The sequence below is a fragment of the Coturnix japonica genome, chromosome 21, assembly GCF_054131305.1.
Source record: "Coturnix japonica strain WE chromosome 21, WE-NBRP24, whole genome shotgun sequence".
NCBI lineage: Eukaryota > Metazoa > Chordata > Aves > Galliformes > Phasianidae > Coturnix > Coturnix japonica.
In genome coordinates this window covers 6,190,507-6,211,450 of record NC_140683.1, presented here as the reverse complement: position 1 = coordinate 6,211,450, position 20,944 = coordinate 6,190,507, and the positions used below count along the sequence as shown (strand labels likewise).

At 43.6% G+C, this 20,944-nt stretch overlaps 3 protein-coding genes across 19 annotated transcripts in view; 1 reads left to right on the top strand and 2 right to left on the bottom strand.

Moving 5' to 3' along the window:
• DDX31 (DEAD-box helicase 31) overlaps nucleotides 1–12,582 on the bottom strand; it is a 45,630-nt gene extending 33,048 nt beyond the window's left edge. For 5 of the 8 annotated variants that reach the window (XR_014936245.1, XR_014936247.1, XR_014936244.1 and 2 more), the window contains exons 1-14: nucleotides 12,322–12,392; nucleotides 10,658–10,914; nucleotides 10,406–10,481; nucleotides 9,937–9,980; nucleotides 9,430–9,500; nucleotides 8,783–8,847; nucleotides 8,285–8,329; nucleotides 6,718–6,759; nucleotides 5,178–5,242; nucleotides 4,266–4,385; nucleotides 3,784–3,890; nucleotides 2,927–3,162; nucleotides 2,456–2,632; nucleotides 273–332 (exon numbers count right to left, since the gene is read on the bottom strand). Coding sequence is in view for 3 of the 8 variants with exons in the window: in XM_015879291.3 (XP_015734777.2) it covers nucleotides 273–332; nucleotides 2,456–2,632; nucleotides 2,927–3,162; nucleotides 3,784–3,890; nucleotides 4,266–4,385; nucleotides 5,178–5,242; nucleotides 6,718–6,759; nucleotides 8,285–8,329; nucleotides 8,783–8,847; nucleotides 9,430–9,500; nucleotides 9,937–9,980; nucleotides 10,406–10,481; nucleotides 10,658–10,914; nucleotides 12,322–12,375 (1,419 nt within the window). In the remaining 5 variants the exon portion in view is untranslated. Of the gene's footprint in view, nucleotides 1–272; nucleotides 333–2,455; nucleotides 2,633–2,926; nucleotides 3,163–3,783; nucleotides 3,891–4,265; nucleotides 4,386–5,177; nucleotides 5,243–6,717; nucleotides 6,760–8,284; nucleotides 8,330–8,782; nucleotides 8,848–9,429; nucleotides 9,501–9,936; nucleotides 9,981–10,405; nucleotides 10,482–10,657; nucleotides 10,915–12,321 lie in introns of all 8 variants that reach the window. The other 3 variants (XR_014936248.1, XM_085521228.1, XM_015879292.3) reach the window with 2 other exon arrangements.
• Nucleotides 12,452–20,725, top strand: GTF3C4 (general transcription factor IIIC subunit 4). 5 transcript variants are annotated; one of them, XR_014936243.1, is made up of 6 exons: nucleotides 12,452–12,806; nucleotides 14,283–15,263; nucleotides 15,600–15,843; nucleotides 17,358–17,488; nucleotides 18,378–18,466; nucleotides 19,356–20,725. XR_014936243.1 is itself a non-coding variant. In XM_015879290.2 (6 exons), the coding sequence occupies exons 1-6, from the start codon at nucleotides 12,477–12,479 to the stop codon at nucleotides 19,418–19,420; spliced, it is 2,100 nt and encodes a 699-aa protein (XP_015734776.2). In that variant the 5' UTR covers nucleotides 12,452–12,476; the 3' UTR covers nucleotides 19,421–20,725. The 5 variants fall into 5 exon arrangements, 3 of the variants coding, with proteins under 3 accessions (XP_015734776.2, XP_015734773.2, XP_085377353.1); XM_015879290.2 differs by having other exon boundaries at nucleotides 15,600–16,103; XR_001558703.2 differs by having other exon boundaries at nucleotides 14,283–15,843.
• AK8 (adenylate kinase 8) overlaps nucleotides 15,986–20,944 on the bottom strand; it is a 72,034-nt gene continuing 67,075 nt past the window's right edge. For 4 of the 6 annotated variants that reach the window (XM_085521241.1, XM_085521240.1, XM_085521236.1 and 1 more), the window contains one exon: nucleotides 16,176–16,311. In XM_085521241.1, coding sequence (XP_085377367.1) covers nucleotides 16,211–16,311 — 101 coding nt within the window. In that variant the 3' untranslated portion in view covers nucleotides 16,176–16,210. The other 2 variants (XM_085521243.1, XM_085521244.1) reach the window with 2 other exon arrangements.

Genomic DNA, 20,944 nt, shown 5'->3' with positions numbered 1-20,944 from the left:
AGACATACGGCCATGCAACATACTCAGAGGCTGTTGTATAAGACACACACATTTTTTTCTGCATATGGTGCCCTACTGCAAAAGATCATGCAATAGTTTGCAAAGAGGGCACCAACCCTTATTTAACATGTGAGATGCAGAAAAAGGAGATGACCTTCCTCAAGGTCAGGCAGTGAGATGGAATTACAGTCCAGTGCCAAGTCCTCTGTTCTACCATTAGATTACCAGGCAGGCCCATTAGCAAGGTGCTGCAAAGGGACTAAGATACTTACAGTGCAAAGTAAGATGCCGGTATTGGATTTTAGGAACCCCTGGAAGACCTCTGTTCTTTCCTAGAGGATTAGAACACAAAAAATGAATAATATGTATGCACATCACAATCAATCTCAAAGCAAATTAGCTAGAGTAACAGCTATGCCTATTTCAACCTCTCTTGTGTCTAACTTCAAGAGCAGTCAGGCTCAAATGAAAAAGTATGGTACAGATGCATGGTCAGGACGGCACAAGGGGGCAAACCCAAATGCTCTTGATCAAATCAGATCATTAAGTCCTGAAGATGCTCAGCTGCACATGAGAACCATTGGATAAGTTTCCAAAGCAACAGGACAAGGGAAAGGAGACCTTGGTCAGAAACTCCTGGGCTGAGTCAAGGAGAAGGTGGGCTCCCAGCCTTTGAGGCAGCCTCCATAGAGCTCCCTGGGCGCCCTCCCGTGGCCCCAGCAATGAGGAGGGCCCTTGCACCCATAAGGGCCACCCCATGGGCTCCTGAAAACCCGGACTGATGACACTGAGATGGGACCCAAAAATCAGCTCCAAAGCTGTATCCCCATCTCTAGTCTGTAACAACACGATTCCTGCTACTCCACTTCTAAACTGAGGTCAGTCTCCAAGATAAGGCTGCCCACAGTCCCAGACACCACACTGCCCTGCCAAGAGTCCCATGTGACATCACAGACATATTTGCTGTCACATTAGTCAACCTCTGACAACCAGTAATTGAAGGCCTCAACAGCATTTGGTCTTCACATTTGCCAGTAACACCTATTCAGCTGTTTCTGTCCACCCCAGCTGTAAGAAACAACTGTACGCTCACCCTTCTTTGATCTTACTTCATTTACTCTTGTCCTTTCCAGAGCTCAGACTGTCTCTGGCTTCTAACATACCATTCCCATCTTCTTCCTGTGCCCTTTTCCTCTTTCTTCCAAAATATCCTCACCCTCCATGTTCCAACCTTTCCTCCTAAGAGTTAGGGGCTAAGTGAACAGCCTGCTACGTTGATGATACAGAAACAGCTTTACACACTTGACTCCCAGCTAGACTTATTGTTCTAGGAAAGAAGGGAAACTTGGGCCTTGCTGACATGCTGAACCCTCTGCTGACAAAAATTAAAGAAGAGAGCACGCTGTATCTTGTTGACAATGACAGCAGCCGTGCTCAGCAGTACCATATGGGATCCACAATTTAGCTCCATTAATGCTCTTAATTTGAAGACATCAAGCACTAATTACACACTGGGTACTAAAAAGGCAAAACCCTTCCCCTGGTGCCAGCTACTTAGTGGTGTTCTGTTGCCTTAACAGCTGGTCAGGGTAGAGTTGGGCCAGACCAGGCCTGCTCACTCGCTCAGACAGGCAGGTTGAGGAAAGGCCAGAATGCAGGGACAGCAAAGCACATGTTTCTGGTCTCCACAGGATGGGAATGAGTGAGAAAAACAATGGCTCTTCACCTCTTGCTTCATCAGAAAAGCTCTATTCATTTACCATCTCTGCTGTGCAGCTCAGAGTGGAGCAGCAGCTCTCTCTATCACAGGCTAAGGGCAAGATCAGGGGCTGAAGTTTCAAGGGAGCTCCCTCAGTTATTGAGAAAAACACTGCAGTGACAGCTTATTTGGTGCTCTTTTGGCCTCTCAGCTCCCTGCAGCAAACTCCAAATTCATCATCCAGGCCCGCCCTGCTAAAATCCATTTATTTTGGGGTAATCATCATTATCTTGCTATTATTCCAGCCCAGCGAAATGAGTAGCCTGTCAAACACTGTTCTCTAAAATCAATGCCAAACTACTCCATTCTCATCTAATAGGGGTCAACTTATCATGTAGTAACATTTTGGGGCTTGGATGAAGTTTGCCTCTGGCATCAAAAGTCTTTCTTGACTGCATGAAAAAGAAGCATGGATACATAAATGGTTTAAGGATGCCCACTGGGAATACTGAACGGCTACCTCAGCCTGCTGAAATAGATCCTCTTTCCTCTTCAGCTTTTTAGGATATAGCTACCAAAGTACTTTTCAGAAGTAGGACAATATCCTTATTCTCATTAGCAGATGGAAGAGTGAGGCCCCTAGAGGTGAAATGATTCGCTGTCCTCTCTTCTGCCCTCCTCCCAAAAATAACCACAAAATAAATCACATTGAATAAGGAACAAAACTGCGTATCCTGCCATTTTGATAATGCTTACTTCCTGTCCCATGTTGCCATGCAGTCGTAGAAACTGTAATTGCACAGAGGAGACAGATGAACGTTTTGGTTGTTCAGACTCCAGCTCTCCTGAAAGGACATTAACAAGGAGCTCGTAGTGGAATTCCACTTGTTCACAACTGGAGAAAAAGATGATCATCTTATGTTGCTTTTCATACTGCAAGAAAACAAGAAAATTGCATTTAACCATTTCCCGCAGGCCTCTCCCAGCTCCAAGACCTCAGGGCATCTACCTGAGTTCCTCTTCTGTAGATACAATTACCCAGAAATATCCATTAAGGAGTCTGAAACCAAAGGCTAAGCCACTGAAGAAATTACCTCACTGTCAGCATGAAAGACATAAGTTCACAGCTTTATATGTAATCCATGCTAACCCTGACAGACTAAGAGATGCAGGAGTTGAAATGAGCAAAAGGCCACTTAATAACATAAATGCAAACAAGAGTCTCACCTTGCATTTCTCTAGGATAAAAGCTGCTAATGTGACAAGCCTCAATTTGCTGGGAACCATCACGAAATACTGCTTAAGCTTCTCTGGAACAGCAAAGTTTTCCTGGTCCATAGAGTTTGAGGAACTATTAGCTTCTTTTTCTGTTTGTAACACTGGTTTGAGACTCTTTCGGATTTCATCTGCTATGGAAATTCTGATGGGATCATTCAAACTGATATCAGCCAACCGTGTTACTCCTAAACAACAGGAAATGAAAAATACATGAGGCTCAATCTGGTGTGCTGCTGGGGAAGGTGATCATACAACAATGCAGTTCCAGTGAAAAACAGCAAAGGGCAAGGAACTAACACGTAATGCTTCAAACACAGAGAGAACACTTACACAAACTTCAGATTTTTTGGCCTTATCCAAACATAATTGCTGTGGACTCCACCAAAAGCGTCACAAGACCCTACTCCAGCTAACTGTGTTACTTTGCATTTACCAAGAGCATAAGAGTCACTAGGCCTGGCTCAATTCCACCCTCAGCGATTGACTGTAAGATACAGAGCAAACAACACAGCAACTGTCTTGCCCTCTACTTAGTTTTTTTTTTGCCTTAGCTCATAGGTAAGGAAAGAAATAACATTAAAAAACAAACAGTGCTTGCCAGGTTCGTGGCTCTGGAACATGTGTGACATATACATAAACACACTGACAGAAATTCCAGTAACAAAGAAGTGTCATAAACCCCATAAAATCAATAGGCATTATTCCACTTCTGCAAAGAGCTTCTTGCTGGGCTGTAAGACTCAAATACTTTGCAGTTCCCTGTGAATTTTTCAGCTAAACAAGATGACCATCTCTCTGTAACCTACCTTCAGTGAGCGTGGCTGAGAGCAGGACGTTCTGACGCGTCTCCCTCTCAGCATTTAAAGCATTAAGTATCACAGTTACATCCTTCTCAAAGCCCAGGTCCAGGATCCTACAAAAGCAACAGAAATGACAAAAGATGCTGTAAGGAAGGAATGAGAAGGAAGTCTTAAGCCTACATAATCCAATTAAAACCAGCAGAAATGCTAGAGCTGAACAGATCTTTGGCCCATCTAGCTTTACGCCTCGTCTTCAGGTATTGCCAGAGTCAGATATGTCAGAAGACACAGAGAATCTCTGTTGTTGAATAACAGTAGAGTAATCTGTCCAGACAGGACATTTCTTCCTAATCTCAGGCATCTGCTGCTTGACTGAGGCCACTGAGCATGAACAGTTTGAAGATATTCAATATTTTTTTAATGCATTATCCATGTAGATGCACGAGGTTACTTCATTCTTTTCTGTACCTAAACATCTGTAAGTTTACCTGTCTGCTTCATCAATGATCAGCCACTGAATGCGACGGAAATGAATACATTTAGTGGACTTGATGTGATCAACCAGGCGACCAGGAGTTGAAATAAGGATATTTATCCCCTTCCGTAATCTGATTTAAAAAGAAAAAAAACAAACAAAAACAAAACCACAAAATAAATAAAGAGAAAAACTGACACAGATCAGCAGAAACTCTGGAATAGGACCCTGGAATGATGAACTGGAACCTAAAGAGGAAAAATCATCACCATAGTAAGATGAGAACAGTACTTTCTTAATGTTAAAAACTGGAATTCCTTGCACGGCCCACTTTCACCTTTAGTCATCACTGATATTCACAGCAGTGCATTCAGTGATACAGACAAGGTGGAAAGAAACATCAGTAATATTAAAACCTCTAAAGCATGCAAGCCAGGTTTTCCTTCAAATCGAGTATGTTTTACTGTCAAGAGTAAACTTCCTTCTGTGTATATGCTTATACATAGACAAATGAAAACTCCATTCTGGATTACTGGCTTACAGTTCAATTTTTGAAAAGGGAAAAGAAAGATTTTTAACACCAGGAAATCTCTTCTCCAGAAACCAATTTCCCCCGTAACAAATACTACAGGCTGCACTTGGTGGTAAGCAAATATAAGTGTTTGTCAGAAGAGAAATAATACTGACACAGGAGATCATCTTCTCAGAAGGCTCATCAACACTTTAGAGATAGATTCAACCGAGGAAAGCGAATGCTTCCTGCTGACCCAGACACTGTATCTGTATAAGATCCAGGGGGATCACAGCTAGAACCAAACCCACAACTCCCTTGCTCAGTAAGAAAAGCACTCCAAAGAAGAGCAACAGATAAAAAGGCTGGAAAGCAGAAGAACCCAAATTGCAATTTAAGAAGTTGGTTTCCTACCTGGCTTTTTCTGATTTTCTCTTTTCTCCCCCCATAAGCACTCCAGGCACAATCCAGGTAAATGGCTACAGAAAGGAAAACCAAGAGCAACATAGGTTCTTCTTCATAAAGAAAACAGAGCCTAATAAAAAAGTTATTCTTCTTGGCAAAAAGAGAAAAGACAGGGCTGGCAGCAGAGCGTGCCTGATTTGATCTAACAGATACAATCTACATGCACTATCTCACCCACAGCTAAATATCAATGGCACCTCTAGTTCTAGGCATGTAACTTACTCCCTACATTGTCTAGGAAGATAGAAGTGAAATCATCTTTGCACCACTTCCACACACATAATAATATTTCTTTTCCTTCTCCCCATGAAGTCTAAATGTTCAAAGACAAGCTACGTTGCTATTTCTTCATCTTGCCTTTAAGCAATATCCTCCTGCGGCCAAGGAAGACTTAAGAAAGACACAGGATCTATGAAGTTTATTTGTATGTACACAGCCCTACAGGCACACAGTCACCATGTCTACACATAAAATGTCAGTCTCATTGATACTAGCAGGAGCTTTTGCCATTTACTTTAATGAGGCCCAGCTCTTCATCAAATCCAACACTGCCCAATATTTACAGGGGAGATAATCAAAGCACAGGGCTGTCATTGCCTCGCTTGAGAAGAACTGCAGGACAGACACAGAGCACAGCTTGTAAGGATTGCACAAATGCATGACTGGTCAATAAGTTTAAGTTTGCATGGGTCACTGCTTGCCAAAAATACTCCAACAAAACAGTTTCTAACAAAAAGCGCTCCTTTGGAAGGCTTAAAATAAGAAGGATGTCTAAGCAAGATCCATACAATATCATCTCTGCCAAAAAGAGATCAACTGGTTTTCTCTCTTGGTAATTACCCAAGAAAATTACACTCTTCAGTTGTCTAGTCAGATCACGATCTAAATCTCCTAGTTTGGGTCACAATGGCAATTGATAGTTATGACATATTATATGTAACCAAGCAAAAAAATCAGAGGGGAGAGGGGGCAGCAATCAGACTTCATAGCTGAAGGCCATCTTCAATTGCTTGAGGTCATGAAAGAACGCTACTGCCCAGTATTGAAAGATCCCAATTCCACAACAAGAGACAGCTCAACACAACTTGTAACTACTATGAAACACTGAAGTACTTTAAACCTCACCACGAAACAACCAAATACTAATTCCAGCATTAAAAAAGATTTGGAAAGTCCATAATTATTTCAAGGAAAACCAGAAGATGGAATGGGAATATGAATGAGATAAACCATTTAGATACGTTCTAACCCCACTGTAAGACATTTTGCCTCAGCAAAAAGGAACACATCACCATTTAATGACTTCTAAAAGCCTTCTGACTTCTCCAGCTTTTCAACTGGCAAAATAACTTCTATTCCCCATCCGAAACCATCAGCCCAGTAATTATCAGTAAAATGGATTGTGTCATTGTAAGCACTTCCAAGATGATCCAAGGAAAAAGAAAACAACACAACCAAACAAAAAAACAACAGTGAATTGAATTGTTACCTTGAGTAGCTTCTGTATCGTATCAAAAGTCTGGAGTGCAAGCTGAGGAAATCAATATAAGAAAGTGAGTTCTGAGAAAGCCTGCTAATGGACACTAAGTCCCATTTTAGGCTCAAAACAATCTGTAAAATAACACAGTCATATCTATTTCCAGAATCCTAAATCCATCCTTGATTAGTGTTGTTGTTTGTTTGTTTTAATTAGTTGCCTATTACCTTGAATAATTCTATTATATTTGCACCTGTTCAAAAACCTCTCTATTGGTTCAGGTTTACAAGGCAGCTCTGAGGACTACACAGACATTTGCTGGCCTCTGTGAATGCCCCAGGGAGAAAATAAGTTGGAGGTACAGAAGATTTTGCTCTGCTGGAGGAGTAAAAAGGAAAGTTCTACAACTCCTGGAAGAGAATCACTACAAAAAGGAAATGCAGAGCCCAGAGGTTAAAACAAGTTGTCTTCTAGCAGACAGGAAAGGCCACATTATTCCCTCCCCTGCGCATGGAGTGATCACACTGCTGGATCTTACTATCCCTTCATTTCCCAGTAAGGACAACAGAGATGGGTCACACAAAGCTTGCAAGTCATCCAAAATTTGGATTAAGAAACATTTCACCATTGTGCTCCATGTGCTGCCCAATAGATATTCGTGCCACAGCAACAAGGAAGACTGAGAATGGCAGTGATGGCACTGACTCACTCACGGAACACCAGTAAGTGACCAGAGCTTAGTTATGGGTGAAAAGCTTTTTTAAATGCTCTGACCTTTGCCAAGCTTTCAAGAAAGACCATTGCCTCCAACAGAAAGTAAAAGTGACACCAACTGCAATTACAAGTTATCTGCATAAGTGCACTTAATTGAAGCTCTTTAAACAAGCTTTAAACATGAGCAGTTCCCTACGTGCTTAGTATTCATGGAGCACCCTAGCAAGGCAGTGTGCTTACTGCAGTAAAAATTTAAAATAGCTTCTGATCTTTCTTCTTACGTGGAACTGAGGTGAGATATTGCACTGCAGGCTGTATGAAATACTGGGACCCAAACTGGATACCTGTAATCAATTCTCCATGTTGAAGTTATTATTATTTCATGCACAAAAAGAAATAGGTTGATACCTTCCTCTGAAATTGCCTTAGCAATTGCAAATCATATAAATCAGACAGAAGACAGTTCAGAGGAGAAACCAACTGTTCATAGCCTCATCTTCTGCATTCACTTATGTATTTGAAAGAGAGGCTTTAAAAACAATGTGTTTGTATATACTTATGCACGCACAAAGCTAATTTCAATGGCTCTACTAACAACCCCTGCATGAGTTGGACAAGCTTCTCCTTCCCATGCACTGAACTAGGAAGTTTCTCCAGTTTAACTGCAAGGAAAACCTTAGAGATTTCTTACAACTTATTTCAGCATGGCAGCAAGCAAAAGTGCCAACACACATCCAGAGAGTAAACTTGATTTCTGTGAGGGCAAAAGGACAAATGTTTCCTAAGAGTTTTTAGGCTCTTGCGGATCCACATCTGCCCTACATTCAAACTCTCAATGAGACTGAAAGGAAAAGGTGTCACCTACCTCCCTTGTTGGGACTAACACCAGCGCATAAGGCCCATCACTTCGCTGCAAACAGAGAAGACTACTAAGAAGAACGCAGTGCTAATACACATGGCATTTCCACTATTAACATCTAATAGCTGACAAAGCAAATTCTAGTGGGTTTTAGTACAACCACAGTTTGCGGTATTCCCCTCCCCTTTAAAAAAGAAATAAAAAATAAGTATTTTTTCCAATCTCAGTACCTTACTGCCACCTCTTCTCTGCTCTGACACCCACCCACAGTCATACAGAACATTTTACTCCACATACAGGGAATTATTCCATTACATCCATTTATTCCATGGGCTGGAGCATAGGTATACTATATATGCAGTATAGGACAATCACATAAGCCATATTCACAAATAAAGTGAGATTGCTTGATTGAACAAGAATAGACACTGATGACTTCAAGATAACAGATGGAATTCTTTATTAATCTTCCTATCAAAACCAAATATACCTTGTTGCACCTACCTGTATCTTGGATTTCATTCCTTGCAAAGACTGTACAAGTGGAATTCCATAGGCAAGAGTTTTACCTTCATAAAAGGAAGAAAATTAGAAGAGTATCCAAGAAAAAGAAAGGAAATTGTGGTACTCCAGAAAATAAAAGTATAATTCACCCCACTATTCTTAAACTGAGGTCAGAACTTGGGAAAGTCTTAATTAAGTAGAATGTTTCTAGTAAGGAAGACCGGCAGATCACTCACTTAGGGCTTAAATTAAAAAGGAAAGGTGGCAGAATCCATCTAAATAAATATTTCCATCCACTCAAGAAAATGTGACATCAAGACAGTTAATTGTAGAGCAAGCACATAAGTTTATTTGATGAGAGTGCACTGCTTAGCTCCATTGGCCTCCTGGACTTGCATCCCAAGCACGAGCCTTGGAACCAGCCCATGTGCAATAGCTGGCAGCTGCACATCAACATTCAGTCCCACCACTGTGCACTGTGTCATTACAGAAGTTTGCACAGCATCTGTCTGTGCCACAGCAGTCCCACCCCAGTGTTCAGAGCCTGTCACTCTTATAAGCTGTACTAGGAACATGATGTTTTGGTTCTTTATTTCACATCCAACTGAAAATGCCCTAGGAATGGAAACTGGCAATTAAACACTGACCTGAACCAGTCTGAGATCTCACCAGAGCATCTTTGCCTTGCAGGAGCACAGGAATTGTTTGCTTCTGAACACTGTGTAACCAACAAAACAGGAAATACAGATGCAAGAGAGCACAGAAACTTAATGTTATAACATACAATGACTGTTTCAAAACTGCTTACCCCTAATTCTGCATGTTCATCTCTGCTGTATAGCTACACCAGTAAAGGTGGCTTTTGAGGCAAGTCTACAGATACATATTAGGTATGATAAACCACAAAAAAGGATGATTTTATGATTTAATTACTATATAAGGAACTAGGACTCTGAGATTTCATCTCTACTCATGACAATGACTTGCTTACTTAAAAGTCGCTTATTGTCCCAAAATGTGAAAGAAACTCCATGGAAAGTGGATCAGCTAAACAGTAACTGCTGCTTTCACAAGCCAATTATATGTCATGAAACAATCACATACAATTGGCTTTAAGAGTTAGAGAAATGTGATGTTTTTATGGGCTTGCTTACCTGGTCATATTACATATCTTCAGAACAGTAGTTATTGTGGCTATCTAGAGAGAGAACAAACAGGAGTAAACAGGTTTTGTTGTCAAACTGTCTCTTCTTTTACTTCTGTAGCACAAGACAAAGCAAAAACCAGAAAACACATTGTCTACTAACCCAGGGCAACCAAATGGAAAAGCTCCAACATCCTCAAAATACTTCTCCCAGTTCATCAGAATTACATTACAACACAAAATACCAGATCTGTTAAAATACTCTCAAATAGTTTTCAGTGATTTCCACATTACAGATGAAAACAGCAAAGGGTGCTGAGTCACTGTGTGCAGGGATATGTCAGGATACTGGTCAGCACACTGAGCTAAGAGACTGCAACACAATCAGAGCACTGCTGAGTCTATCCAAACTGCCTATATAAGCACATCTCTCATCTCACATAGCACGTTCTAAGGCACAAAGCCTCCACAACACTCACCAGGTGTGGATGAAGGTCCAACTGGCCAAAAGAGTCTGTGGTGAAAACATTTTCTTGCACCTGCTGCACTGCTTTTCTGAGTTAGGGGGGAAACAAAGCAAAGCATTAGGGTACTGTTAAAGATTACACATTAGTATTTCACATAGAAAGCAAAGAAACTGAACGCCAAGCAATTGCTTTGTCCAAGCAAGGGCTAGAATTGAAGACTGTGAATTTCAAGGACTGAAATTCGTTGTCGTTGCTATAAGATACCTGTGGATTTCTGGGATATCGGGGTTGTTTCTAAACAGGCTGGATGTCTTAATGAAAAGTTTGCTTTTCTGGCTTTCATTTTGGTTGGCAGTCAGTTGCTTCTTAGGAAGAGATCTTTTTGATGAGCTTCCCTTTTCCCTGGTGCCAGTCTCTGCAACACGCTTCTTGAAGTTGTTGACTGATGGCTTAGGTTTACGTTTCAGAGGTGGGTTTCCATGTGGTGACGACTGGAGCTTTCTTTTCAGAGCATTGGGCTGCTTTGATGTTAGCAAACAAACCAGAGAGCAAGGATGCATTAATGAAGGAGGATTAAGTAAACGGTACCGTATCTCACTCACAGCAAACAACAGAAATATTAGTCCAAAAATTGATCCCCTCTTTCTTAAATCCTCTGCACCTCAATGAAAGAAACAAAGGCAGATTTTTATAGGTAGTCATAAATAAACTCAGAGCTGTTTAGCTATAAAAGAAATCATTCCCAAAAGCTCTGCAGATGTCCTCACATCATAACAACAAGCTCATAGGGATTCTTTATTTCTCTTAGGAAGAAGAACCCCATCCTTAGCCCAGTTTTCGAGACTTCTGAGCTCTTTTTCTTTCACCACAACTGGATTCTTTATCTTCCAATCCGAAGAAGGATTTTTCCCTCCAGGAACAGTGAGGAAGGAAACTAACTTCACTTCCTTTGTCCCTAAATCTCTTTCCTATTCCTCAGCCCTTTTCCAATGGATGTCTGACACACGTGCAGAACTCTTCCCCACCTCCAGCTGCGTTATTCCCTGCCCTCTAATGAACCGCACCGTTCTCAAGCACTACTCATTTTCTCTGCTCGCTTCTCCCTGTTCTTTAGCATTAAACAACTTCTCAGCTCAGACTCACACAGTGCCCACAGCTCTGCAGCCTCACACCCGGCTGAGCAACCCCAACACAGGCTGTACTCTGACCTTCGTGCCTCCCCCATACAGATTTACCCCATCTGAAGCCCCCAGCCCCCTCAGACTCACCCCCGACCCTCTCTATGTAGACTGACCCACTCCACCAGCAGAGCCCATCCTCACAGAATCACAGAATGACCCGGGTTGGAAGGGACCTCAAGGATTATGTGGTTCCAACCCCCTGCCTAGCAGGGCCACCAAACATACACCTTTACTAGATCAGGTTGCCCAGGGCCCCGTCCAACCTGGTCTTGAACACCTCCAAGGACGGGGCATCCACAACCTCCCTGGGCAGCCTGTTCCAGGGCCTAACCACTCTCCTAGTGAAGAACTTCCCCCTAACATCCAACCTAAATCTTCCCTCTTTTAACTTAAAACCATTTCCCCGTGTCCTGCTATTGTCAGCCCTTTCCAAGAGTTTACTCCCCTCCTGGCAGTAAGTTCCCTTCAGGTATTGAAAGGCTGCAATGAGGTCACCCCGCAACCTTCTCTTGTCCAGGCTGAACAAACCCAACTCCCTCAGCCTGTCCTCACAGGGGAGGTGCTCCAGCCCCCTGATCATCTTCCTGTCCCTCCTCGGGACCCTTAACAAAACCTCCATGTCTTTCTTGTACTGAGGGCTCCACCGCACCCCCGTACCATGCCCACACCCCGCTCCCTCCGCCCTCACATCCCCACACCACCGCTCCGTCCCCCCTTTCCCAATCCACCAGCTCCCAGCTCACCCACCCTGCTGGGAGCCGAGCCGATGTTGAGCAGCAGCATCTCCCCGTCCTCCTCCATCGCGCTCAGGCAGCGCCGGGACAACCCTACGGAGCGGGGCCTTAGGCCGCTGAGGCGGCTCATGCGCGGTGCGGACGGGGCGGCCGTGAGGCGGCGGTAAGATGGCGGCGTTGGAAAGTGGGGGCAGCCCGTCAGTGCAGGCGGCCGGGGAGGAGGAGCCGCCGCTGGGCCTCGATTCGTTGGTGGAGGAGGAGGCGGCGGCCAGCGCCGGGTTCCGATTGACGGCGGTGAGGAGAGAACCGGCCGTGAGGCTGCAGCACGGGGTCAGCGGGTTGGAGCCGTTGGCCTGGTCGGAGGATCACAGGGTGTCGGTGAGCACGGCCCGAAGCATCGCGGTGTTGGAGCAGCTGAGCGATGTGCACAGCGGGGGGCAGGAGATGGTCATCCACCGTACGGCTGTGCCAGCGCCCGGCAACGCCTGTCTGCTGAAGGTGAGCCGCTGTGATGGCCCTGAGGGGGTCGGAGCATCGTATGGTGCGGATCTAAGGACGAGCTGCTGCTCTGAGAATGGCTCCAGCACTAACACTGTGAGAGCTGAGCGCTGTTTGGAGTAGAAATGCTGCTCGTGTTGCTGTTGGAGCTGAAAGATTTCCACTGCTTTGTTTGGGTGTCCTGGTGGATGATAGATTGACTGTGGTCCAGCAGTGTGCACTTGTAGCCAAAAAAGCCAGTGGTATAGTGGGGTGTATTAAAAAGAGCGTGTCCAGCAGGTCGAAGGAGGTGATCCTCCCCCTCTACTCTGCCCTGGTGAGGCCTCATCTGGAATATTGTGTCCAGTTCTGGGCTCCCCAGTACAAAAAGACAGGGATCTCTTGGAAAGAGTCCAGCGGAGGGCCACTAAGATGGGGAAGGGCCTGGAGCATCTCCCCTATGAGGAGAGACTTAGGGAACTGGGTCTAATTTAGCCTTGAAAAAAGAAGGCTGAGAGGGGAATTGATCCAGGTTTATAAATACCTGAGGTGTGGGAGCCATAGTGGTGAGTCTGGTCTCTTTTCAGTAGTGCGTGGGGATAGGACTAGGGGTAATGGGATGAAAGTACAGCATAGGAAGTTCTGCACGAATATGCGGAAGAACTTCTTTACAGTGAGGGTGACGGAGCACTGGAACAGGCTGCACAGGGAGGTGGTGGAGTCTCCTTCTCTGGAGATATTTAAGACCCGCCTGGATATCTACCTGTGTGACGTGGTGTAGGGAGCCTGCTTTGGCAGGGGGGTTGGACTCGATGATCTCTAGAGGTCCCTTCCAACCCCTACAACTCTGTGGTTCTGTGATTCTGTTCTTCTAAAGGGTGCATTTCATCTCTTACACTCCTCAGCCCACACTGCATTCAGCTCTGGCTGAGCAGCTCCTGCACTAATCAACCTGTCAGTGCCACTCTGATTATTATCACTGCCCAAACAACGCTTGATTACATAAAGCACCTCGTATTTCACGTTACTCCACTCAGTGTTAGTTGAAATCCCCCCTATGGACAGCTTTGGTTCAACAGACTAAGAGTCAAAAGCCCAAAGTCGTGGAGATACGCAGCTCAGAGGGAACACTGATGGTTGGGTGCAATCTTTGCAGTCTTTTTTAACCTTAATGATTTTAAGTCACAACTTGTACAGATTTTGGCCAACACAGAAGCTTTGATCACCAAGACTGATATCAAATAACTATTAACTTGAGCACTGTAGCACAGGTTGTGATAGAAACGCACTGTTTCAGATGGTTCAGGCTGGAGCAGGCTCTGAGCACCTGACTGAGCTGTGTGTGTCCCTATTCATAGCAGGAAATTGGACTAGGTGGCCTTTAGAGATCCCTTGCAACTCAAACGATTTGATGGTAATTCATTCCAAAAAAAGTCTTCTTAAAATAACATCCTAAACCTTAAGGCTTGTGTTTTTTGTTGTTTGTTTATCTTTCAGGTTGGCCCAAAAAAGGAGGTAGCAGAATGCAAAGAGAAGTTTGCCAATTCCACGGATCCAACTGTTAGTCAAACTTTTATGCTGGATCGTGTGTTCAATCCAGAGGGAAAGTCGCTGCCACCAATGCGAGGATTCAAGTATTCCAGCTGGTCACCGCTGGGCTGTGATGCCAATGGGAGGTGCCTGCTTGCAGCTTTAACCATGGACAATCGATTGACCATCCACGCAAACCTCAACAGGCTGCAGTGGGTTCAGCTGGTGGACCTGACGGAAATCTATGGGGAGCGTTTGTATGAAGCCAGTTACAGACTGACCAAAGCTGACACTCCCAGAGGAGAATTAGAAGACTTCTCTGAATTTCAACGACGGCACAGCATGCAAACCCCAGTGCGCATGGAGTGGTCGGGTATCTGTACCACTCAGCAGGTTAAACATAACAACGAGTGCCGGGATGTTGGCAGCGTGCTCTTAGCAGTGCTCTTTGAAAACAGTAACATTGCGGTTTGGCAATTTCAGCTTCCTTTTCTGGGTAAGGAATCCATTACTTCTTGCAGTACCATAGAGTCTGGAATAAGTTCTCCGAGTGTCCTGTCTTGGTGGGAATATGAACATAACAACCGAAAGATGAGTGGACTTATTGTAGGGAGTGCTTTCGGACCAGTTAAAATCCTTCCTGTCAATCTAAAAGCAGTCAAAGGCTACTTTACTCTCAGACAGCCCGTAGTCTTATGGCAAGAAATGGACCAGTTGCCCGTGCATAGTATCAAATGTATTCCTCTTTACCATCCCTACCAGAAATGTAGTTGTAGCTTAGTGGTGGCCGCAAGAGGATCTTACGTGTTTTGGTGTCTTCTGTTGATATCCAAGGCAGGTCTGAATGTCCATAATTCCCATGTGACAGGGCTACATTCTTTGCCAATTGTATCTATGACGGCGGACAAACAGAACGGCACAGTGTATACGTGCTCCAACGATGGAAAGGTAAGGCAGCTGATTCCTATCTTTACAGACGTTGCTTTAAAGTTTGAGCACCAGCTGATTAAGCTCTCAGAAGTGTTTGGCTCTGTGAGGACTCACGGAATAGCTGTTAGCCCCTGCGGTGCATACTTAGCAGTTATTACAACTGAAGGCATGACTAATGGCCTTCACCCCGTTAACAAAAACTACCAAGTTCAGTTCGTTACCCTTAAGACTTTTGAGGAGGCAGCTGCACAGCTCTTGGAATCTTCCGTTCAGAACCTATTCCGGCAAGTGGACTTGACAGATCTGGTACGCTGGAAAATCTTGAAGGATAAGCATATTCCTCAATTTTTACAGGAAGCCCTGGATAAAAAGATTGAGAGCTGTGGGTCTACTTATTTCTGGCGGTTTAAGCTGTTTCTCCTGAGGATTTTATACCAGTCAATGCAGAAAGCTCCCTCGGAGGTGGTGTGGAAACCTTCACACGAGGATGCAAAAATCCTGATATCTGATTCTCCTGGAATGGGCAGCACTGAAGATGATCAAGAGGAAGGAACTTCTAAACAAGCCAGAAGGCAGAGCCTATGCGACACAGGCAAAGGTATGGACGTAGATGACACTGCAGATGATTCTCTTCCTCAGTCGAATGACGTAGGAGGCCGCGAGCCAATGGAAGAAAAGCTTCTTGAAATACAGGCACAGATTGAGGCGGTAGAAATGCACTTGACACGAGAACACATGAAACGGGTGTTGGGAGAAGTTTATCTACACACATGGATTACAGAAAACACCAGTATTCCCACCAGAGGAGTCTGTGATTTCTTAATGTCCGATGATGGATATGATGACAGAACAGCACGAGTAAGTGCACCTCTATGCTCTGGGGATTTGATGTTACAACTCGCTGCTTTCATCCCCTTCCACGACCTTAAATGAGAACACGGCTTGGGTGGGAAAGAGAACTGTAATCACGTCATCCTCACTAGGCAGCTCCTATAGTTCATACATCTTAAGCTGTGCTTCCTTGAAATTAGAGAACGAGAGGGAGTGTAAATGCAGATGTTGACACCTGGATCAGGTACAATAAAGAATAAACACGTGTAAACACAGTTTAGACAGAACACAGGAGAGGCTCAGTTATTTCACTGCTGTTGGCAGGTTTAGAACTTACGCTGATTGAGAAGAACGTTTTTGTGGCTAAGTTTCCTCAGTTTGGCATCTGTACAAAGTTAAACGTAGGAGCTGTATCCTCTAGAAGGTTACACCTGCAGTTGCAGGCCTGCGTTGCTGTGGCAGAAAATCAGTGAGCCCTGTGCTGGGCAATGAGGTTTCCTTCAGGCAAAGGAAGCTTCAGTGGGAATGCTGCCCTCAGCCTTCCTGCTCTTAAGACTCAATGATAAGATTGTCTCACATCTGTCTGTGCCTCTTTGTACAAGCAAAGAACAACACTTCTGTACCCAAATTCTCAACCCATTTGAACTGTAAGAACCAATCTTTGCAATGCATTCAGATGGACAAGCAAGCAGAGTTTCTGTTACTGGTGCAGTGTTGTGTTCTCTGCTGGACTTAGGAGCAAGCAGGCAACAGTGGGCTCTAAAGTAATACACTAAGAAAGCGTTCTGCCAGAACTGCTGTGTTATTCTAGTACCCAATTACCACAAATCGAAGGCTTAAGATTCTACTTCCTACAGTGATTAAAAGCTGACTTCCAAATTCTATTTTATCTATTTGGTTTGCCGTCACATTTTAAAGGTTCTTGGGATGTGGTTTACAAAGTTTACATTGAAATGACAAAGACACATTTCCTTTAACATCTTCTAAAGTGCTACAACATCAATTGGCTTTTACATTTACAATTAACCTAACACTGTTGCTTTTACATTCTGTACCCCTTTAGCGCAGGGCAGATTAATGCAGGAGATCACGATAAAGCAAGGATAAATTAACGTCTCTTTGACAGCCTTATGTTTCTACTTCTTTATATGGTTCAGTGAAGTGGATTGGTCTTTGCATCCTGTATCACATTCGAAAATCACTGCATCCTGAGAGACTCCTCTACCTTTCAGTAGGCAGCTGTCTTTGATATAAATGATGCTGACTGCTGTGTATTCCCAGGTGCTGATTGGGCATATCTTAAAGAAAATGAACAAACAGACTTTTCCAGAGCATTGCAGCTTGTGCAAGGAGATCCTGCCATTCACTGATCGCAAACAGGCAGTCTGCTCCAATGGACATATTTGGCTCAGGTAATCTGTTCTTAGGATATTTTTTGCTTTTCCCTATCCTCCCCTATGTAAATTAAACACGTTTAAATAGCTAACATGAAATACTTGGTAGTTTTGAAGTAAGAAGTCATGACGTGTGTTGCCATATTGCAATTAATTGCTTTGTTGGGGTTTTTTTTTGCTGGCTCTTATCTGTCCTCATCCCTGCAGGAGAAGATGCTGTAGTTTGGACTTGGATAAAAGATCAGTACACTGCTTTCAAAATAAAACGCTTTGGATCATTAAACTCTTTTCTTCAAACAGGGGGAGGGATGGGACAGGGAGAAAGTGGGGGAAGGATGGGAAATGAAGGAGACATCATCCATTGGAACAGCACATGAAAGAGCTGGAGTTGCTTCAGCACTGAAAACAAAGTGAAAACGATAGGCAGCAGCTATGCTGAGAAGTCAGACATTCTGGAATATCTAGAAAAGGAAACCTTTCTGCATCAGTGTATCAGGATGCTGTTGGTCTGTCACTTTAGAAAAGCCTTTCCCACATACACTTTTCTTAACAGAACTAAGAGCAGCTTTGGCTAAATGGTCATTGCTTTCAGTTGGAGACACTGTGCTTCTTCCCTGTGCAGTGGGACATTTTGCCTCTCTTATTGTACACTACAGTTCTTTGGCCAATGATGAAACTTTTTTCCCTAGAAAGCTGGGTTCTGAACTTATTAATTACATGTGTTTGTGAAGTTTCACTGACTTGAATGAATAAACTATCAATTCTTGTGTTCAATGTGTCTCACATTGCCCTTATCTCAGGAGGCGAGGTCTGCTGGGAACAGAACCCAGCCAGCCTGCAGGCAGGGTGTGTGAGCAGGTTACCAAACCCAAAGCTTTGTGATTAAAAACAACTTGTCCTTTCACAGGTGCTTTCTAACCTACCAGTCCTGTCAGAGTTTGGTATACAGGAGGTGTTTGCTTCACGACAGCATTGCACGGCATCCAACCCCAGAAGGTAAATCATCCCTGTGGCCCAAAAGGGCAAGACTGTGTATTCTTACATCTATTTGCATAAAGACCTGAATTAAGTTCACTGAGTTTTCTCTTTCAGGCAGCTGTATGAAGGTATTAGTGATGCATTGCATGCTGTCCTGGCTTTGGCATGCCTTACTGGTAGATGTTAATTACAAAATAGCTACTGTGGGGATTAACTTATTAGTATTGTGTTTTATGGCAGCTGGCAAACACGTAAACTATAGCAGAGTGCTACAACAGTTTATATTCAAGTTAAAGAAATGAATTACCGTGCAGTTCTGCAGCTGTGGGATGTCAGTGTAAGTTGCGTTGATACAGCACAAGTTCAGTAAAAATGGGCATCTTGCTGGCTTAGGCCCCAAATTCTGTGGATACTTTTCCACTCTATAAGGTGTGAATATTCCTGTCATCCCTAAGGATCAATTACAGAACTGAAACCTCCATAGAGAGAGGCTGTAACATTCATTTCCTCCATGTTGGAGGGGGACAAAGAAGAAGGAATTACGGACTGCAAGCAATGCATCCAAATTCACTTAAAAAACAAGGATGCTGAATTCTGGCATTGTGATTCTTCAAGTTTTTCTCCTGTTTGAGTTATGTGTGACTTTTTCCTATCTGAGATCACTTAGCTGAGAATGTAACGATGCAGCATTGACTGCTTCACCTCAGGTTTGTTGCCTGTTGAAATGCAATTTAAGCCGGTATTACTTGGAATTCCAAGCCAGAAATGGAGTTGGACTCTGAATTCTCAGTTAATCCTGCGTGCTGAACATACACAGACTATCAGGATTCCTATTTAGTTTGTCCATTTCAGCACTGTTTCTGTTCATCTGCATCTCCAGCTCTAAACAGTGTTTTCTTATTTGCAGATCCTGAGTGGATCAAGAGGTTACTGCAAGGACCCTGCACGTTCTGTGATTCTCCTGTGTTCTAGAGAAGAGCTGTCTAAAGACTCCAACTATTTTCTCTACTGCATAAGCTCTCTTCACAGTCTAGAATGATATCAAGTGCAGGAATATAAAGGAATATAAACTGTAATGAAAGGGAGGACTCTGTCTGTGACCCTGTAAATAGAACACTGGATGTTCTAGGAACTCCCTGTGTCCAGAGGCCATTCCATGCTCCAGAAGCAGAATTACATCTGGAAGAGTGAGCTCATAAAACAGTTTCAAAATGTGCCCCATTGATATGTCAGCAGCTGGACATGCTTCCTTTTACTGAAGAGAAACTGAAGTCCTAATATTGAATTAACAAAACAATTTGTGGTTCTAATTTCTTGAAGAGCAAAGCCAATGTCAGTTGCAGCCATAGGAAAGAAATTGGCCATGATAGTAGTTTCACCTTAAGTCTTGAAGAATAACCACCTTTGAGCTATTATAGCAGTGCTGCAGTTAGAAGGGTAAAACTTGGATCAAATACAGATCAGCAAGAAGAGATTTTAACGTAAGTTTCTCTTGCATTGTGGAAAGCTTCTCTTTCCACAAACATGCAAAACAGAACCCCCCAACATGGCTGATGTACTCCAAGTTTCCACAGCTGGTCTTGGTGCCTGGTGAAGCTGCTCTTATATAGCCCTGACTTCATAAATAAGGTGGTGATGTAGCATGGCTGAGCCCAGAAATCTGTCCTGCTTTCAGAAAAGAGACAGTCTCTTCCATCTGGTTCACATAGGGAGCAAGAGAAACCTTTTCAGCTTCCCTTGCAGTGCTAGAGGGACGATACCTCTAAAATATGTATGGTTATGTGGTACAGTTGTCTTGTTAAAAAACCAAACCACAAACATGGTGTCAAATAATACAAGGTTTGTGTATTTACATTCCTCAGAAGATGAACTGGGACACTCAGATGTGCTGCTCTGTTTGTGACCCCTCTCATTGTGTGTCAAGTCCTTTATAGCTGCTGGAGAGAAGACCAGGAACTGTGCTGACAGTGTCAGTCTCCAGCGGTGTGTGTGTGGATTGGTGCCTATGTTTCCTTGATTTACTGACTATGCATATTATCTTCACGTTCCTTAACCTTTAGCAGGAGCAAACGTTTTGCAGCTAACGTTCAAACAAGTCGGCTGTCCTCACTGTTCGGTGTTTCATGCATTAAGCACGACAGTGCTTTGAGTGAGAATAATACTGATGTGGTAGGCTAGAACAGCAGAAGCACGTTCACCTGTAAAATAATTAGTCTCGTTTGTAAATATCCTTGGAAACGATACCATGACTGTATTAAAGAAATGTTTAGTTTTTTATTGCTGTGCGTTGAAAGTTGAAATGGCTTTGGTGTGTCTGCAAAGGAAGAAAACAGCTCAGAAAGAGCAGCTCATAAAGCCAGGTCGGTAACTTTGCTGCCTCGTTTGTGTGCAGTCTGAGGCAGAATCTAAACCTGAGACAGCATTTATGTTCATGGGGCGTGGGGGGAGCACAAGATGATGTGAACAGAAGCGTTAATGGTGGTGAAAGGAAGACCA

Coding starts and splice junctions, on each gene's coding strand:
- GTF3C4 (XM_015879287.2), top strand. CDS start 12,477: ATGGCGGCGTTGGAAAGTGGGGGCAGCCCGTCAGTGCAGGCGGCCGGG. Junction 12,807..14,282: donor GCAACGCCTGTCTGCTGAAG/GTGAGCCGCTGT, acceptor TTTATCTTTCAG/GTTGGCCCAAAAAAGGAGGT. Junction 18,467..19,355: donor ACGGCATCCAACCCCAGAAG/GTAAATCATCCC, acceptor TCTTATTTGCAG/ATCCTGAGTGGATCAAGAGG.